Here is a 2,470-nt window from a genome sequence, read left to right as displayed (position 1 = left end):
CCTATGCTATAGGAGTTAAGTATTACCATAGTATGTTATGGGAGACCATTAAATCTGCAATAATTGTGAAATCATATTTTATCTATTACAAAAAAAAATAGAAATAAGATGGTTTTGTTATTTGAATAAGATTATCCAAAATTCTATTTTTGATATTTATATAAGAAAAAAAATTAGCCTAAATGTTTTGTGCATGCTTAATCCAGCTGAAGGGATGTTAGTCACTTACTGAACTGTTAGACTCACTCTTTCCTTCACATTTTTTTTTCAGGTTGTGAATTGATTAAACAGGTGGGAAACTTCGGGGAGTGACATCTTATAGGCTAGCATATAGTGTTAGTTTGCTTCAGGATTGCTTAAATGTTATGAACTTTTGTTACCTTAAATTGTTATTCGGGGTTTTATCGTAATATCTTGGCTTGAGAATTATTATTCTTCATAATATATTTGATCCATTTTAGTTAGTTGGTTAAGATATGTGTTTTGAGCCTTGCATGCCTGTAAGGTTATATCTTGCAGGTGTGAGGTGTCTGTTGTGTCTCGGGTTAAAAACGTGATAGATTTAGTGGTATCAGAGTCTAGGTTGGGCATAATTATATAGTTTTAACACTTATGCGAGATATGAGAGATGGGTAGAAGAAATAAAATTGGGACGTGTTTCTCTATTCATGTTTGATACACTCATATGATTGTTATATCTTAGTGTTTCAACAAAAAAAAAGCCTAATGATAATTTTTCTTGTTATGAATAACCAGTATGCCTCATCATCGAAACCCTGAGCCTAATCTTATTGAACTTGTAGCTAGTGTTAAAGCTGTTAGTGCTAGGGGTTCTCGTCTTAAAAGACTTCAAAATCCTCTAAATCAAAATCAAGACGATATTAATCATCAGACACTTAGATGACTATTGGAATAAACCAACCTCCTACCAGCCCGATCGGGGGGACACAAGGTATTGTGGTTGGAAATGATGATAGAGTACTGAACTTGATTCAAGAGGTAGCTGGTTCGGTTAGGAAGCAACGACAACGTCTGCAACCAATCCAATAGGACTTATTGAGTTGTTGGACTCACTCCTTCGTTCACTTTTTTTGTTCAAGTTATGATTTGGTCAAGTAGGTGAGAAACTTCGGGGAGTGACATCTCGTAGGCTAGCATATAGTGTTAGTTTGCTTCAGGATTGCTTAAATGTTATGAACTTTTGTTACTTTAAATTGTTATTCAGGGTTTTATCTTAATATCTTGACTTGAGAATTATTATTCTTCATAATATATTTGATCCATTTTAGTTAGGTGGTTAAGATATGTGTTTTGAGCCTTGCATGTCTGTAAGGTTATATCTTGCAGGTGTGTGACGTCTATTGCGTCTCAAGTCTAGGGCGTGACAGATTTAGTGGTATCAGAGTCCATATTAGGCATAATTATATAATTTTAACATTTATGCGAGATATGAGAGATGGGTAGAAGAAACAAGATTGGGACGTGTTTCTCTATTCATATTTGATACACCATATGATTGCTATATCTAAGTGTTTCAATAAAAAAAAATGCCTAATAATAATTTCCCTTATTATGAATAATCAATATGCCTCATCGTCGAAATCGTGAGCCTAATCTTGCTAAATTTGCAACTAGTGCTAGAGTTGTTGGTACTAAGGGTTTTCGTCTTGAGAGACTCCAAAATCCTCCAAACCAAAATCAAGACGATATTAATACATCAGACACTTAGATGACTATTGGAATAAACCAACTTCCTACAAGTCCGATCGAGGGGACACAATGTGTTGTGGGTAAAAATGATGATAAAGTACTGAACTTGATCCAAGAAGTAGTTGGTTTGGTTAGGAAGCAACGACAATGTCTGCAACCAATCCAATAGGTTGATAATTCTACGAAGAGGAAAGCTTTGGGCAAGTTTAAGAAAATAGCCCTTCCTCCTTTCAAGGGTTCCACAAACCCTGATGATATAAAATTATGGATTGAGAAGATGAAAAAAGCTTTTGATGCTATACATTCTAGTGATCAGGACAAGGTTAGATTTACAGTCTATCTGTTACAAGGGAGTGCACATAATTGGTGAAAAGGAGTAGCCCGCACTCATGAAAATGATCTCGAGTTCTTCAATTTGGAGAATTTTCGCACTACTTTTTATGCTAAGTATTTTCCTCGAAGCAAGCTACTATAGTTGGAGAGGGAGTTCCTTAATCTAGTTCAGAGCAGTGTGATAGTGGATGACTATAAGGCTGAGTTTGATCGATTGTCCAAGTTTGCCACTACTTTGGTTTCTAATGATGAGAGTAGAGCTAGGAGGTTAGAAAATGGTTTGAATTCTCACATCCAAAGAGGCTTAGCTCCATTGCATTTGATAAGCTACAATGAAGTAGTTGGTAGGGCGAAATCCTTAGATGCTAGATGAAAAGAGACTTATAAGGCAATAAGGGATTTTCAGAGAAAGAGGGGTAGAGATTCA

General features: G+C 35.5%; 1 protein-coding gene across 1 annotated transcript in view; it reads left to right on the top strand.

The window, feature by feature from the left end:
• The first annotated feature begins 757 nt into the window (after positions 1-757).
• Positions 758-2,470, top strand: part of LOC149527239 (uncharacterized) — a 3,465-nt gene continuing 1,752 nt past the window's right edge. The window contains exons 1-3 of the mRNA XM_089783292.1: positions 758-817; positions 1,880-2,032; positions 2,186-2,321. Coding sequence (XP_089639418.1) covers positions 758-817; positions 1,880-2,032; positions 2,186-2,321 — 349 coding nt within the window. The remainder of the gene's footprint in view (positions 818-1,879; positions 2,033-2,185; positions 2,322-2,470) is intronic.

Source organism: Theobroma umbraticum, unplaced genomic scaffold (genome assembly GCF_002168275.2).
Source record: "Theobroma umbraticum cultivar Fairchild unplaced genomic scaffold, ASM216827v3 scaffold_147.0, whole genome shotgun sequence".
NCBI classification, from domain to species: Eukaryota; Viridiplantae; Streptophyta; class Magnoliopsida; order Malvales; family Malvaceae; genus Theobroma; species Theobroma umbraticum.
This window is presented reverse-complemented; position numbering and strand designations above follow the sequence as displayed.